Source organism: Buceros rhinoceros, unplaced genomic scaffold, assembly GCF_000710305.1.
Source record: "Buceros rhinoceros silvestris isolate BGI_N320 unplaced genomic scaffold, ASM71030v1 C12534256, whole genome shotgun sequence".
NCBI classification, from domain to species: domain Eukaryota; kingdom Metazoa; phylum Chordata; class Aves; order Bucerotiformes; family Bucerotidae; genus Buceros; species Buceros rhinoceros.
The window spans coordinates 1-795 of record NW_010448373.1 but is presented as its reverse complement, the minus strand read 5'-3'; the positions used below and the strand labels follow the sequence as shown (position 1 = coordinate 795).

General features: G+C 49.9%; 1 protein-coding gene across 1 annotated transcript; it reads left to right on the top strand.

Moving 5' to 3' along the window:
- Positions 1 to 194: 194 nt before the first annotated feature.
- Positions 195 to 597, top strand: GEMIN6 (gem (nuclear organelle) associated protein 6; the record flags this gene model as incomplete). The annotated part of the gene is made up of 1 exon (XM_010144361.1): positions 195 to 597. A coding segment is annotated over one exon (403 nt), but the record flags the coding sequence as incomplete, so codon positions are not given.
- Between the last annotated feature and the right edge of the window lie 198 nt (positions 598 to 795).

Here is a 795-nt window from a genome sequence, read left to right as displayed (position 1 = left end):
CATTGTCAGTTTTTTAAGGGTATAGCAGCACGGTTTTCAAGAAAAATGCCCAAATCCCTGGGCTACTCTGACACTAATGACTGATTGTTATAGTAATGGCATCTTGGCTCAGCCAGGATCTCCAAGAACCTTGGCCTGTGTTTCTCGGTGGTCAGTGAAGTACAGTGACTCATGTGTCCTCCTCTCCTTGGCAGTATTGTCCTTGCGGTGTTCCTGGAGGATGGAAGAGTGTCCATATCGGTTGTCTTGGGCCACGCTGTCCAGGAGGTGGAAGTACTGAAAGAGGGGGATGACGAAATGAAGCAACGGCTTTCTGGCATATTTGCGCCTGAAGAAAGCAAAGCCCACAGCCCAGAGGAACTTGAAAGGAGGAAGAACGACTTGAAGGCTTGGCTGGAAACGAACCACATCCCCGTAACAGAGCAAGGTGAATTGGGACAAACGCTGTGTGTGGCGGGCGTGTTAACTATCGACCCCCCGTATGGCCCAGAAGAGTGCAGCAGCTCCAACGAGATCATCCTGTCCCGAGTTCAGGGCTTGCTGCAGGGCTACCTGGAAAAACAAGTGGCACCTGCTGCACCAAGCAGTTGTCCTTAGGACGGCTCTGCCCAGTGTGTGTTAGGAGCTGGTCTGGGTGTTGGTATTTACCGTTTGCAAAAACACTGGGTTTAGGTGTCTTTCAGTTTGTGTAAAGAAGGGGATAAACCGAGCAGTGCAAACTAGAGCAGGAAGCGTTTTCCATGCACTGTTTTTTTTAAAAGCAGTCCCCGGGTAATGATGATGTAGTAAACAGTC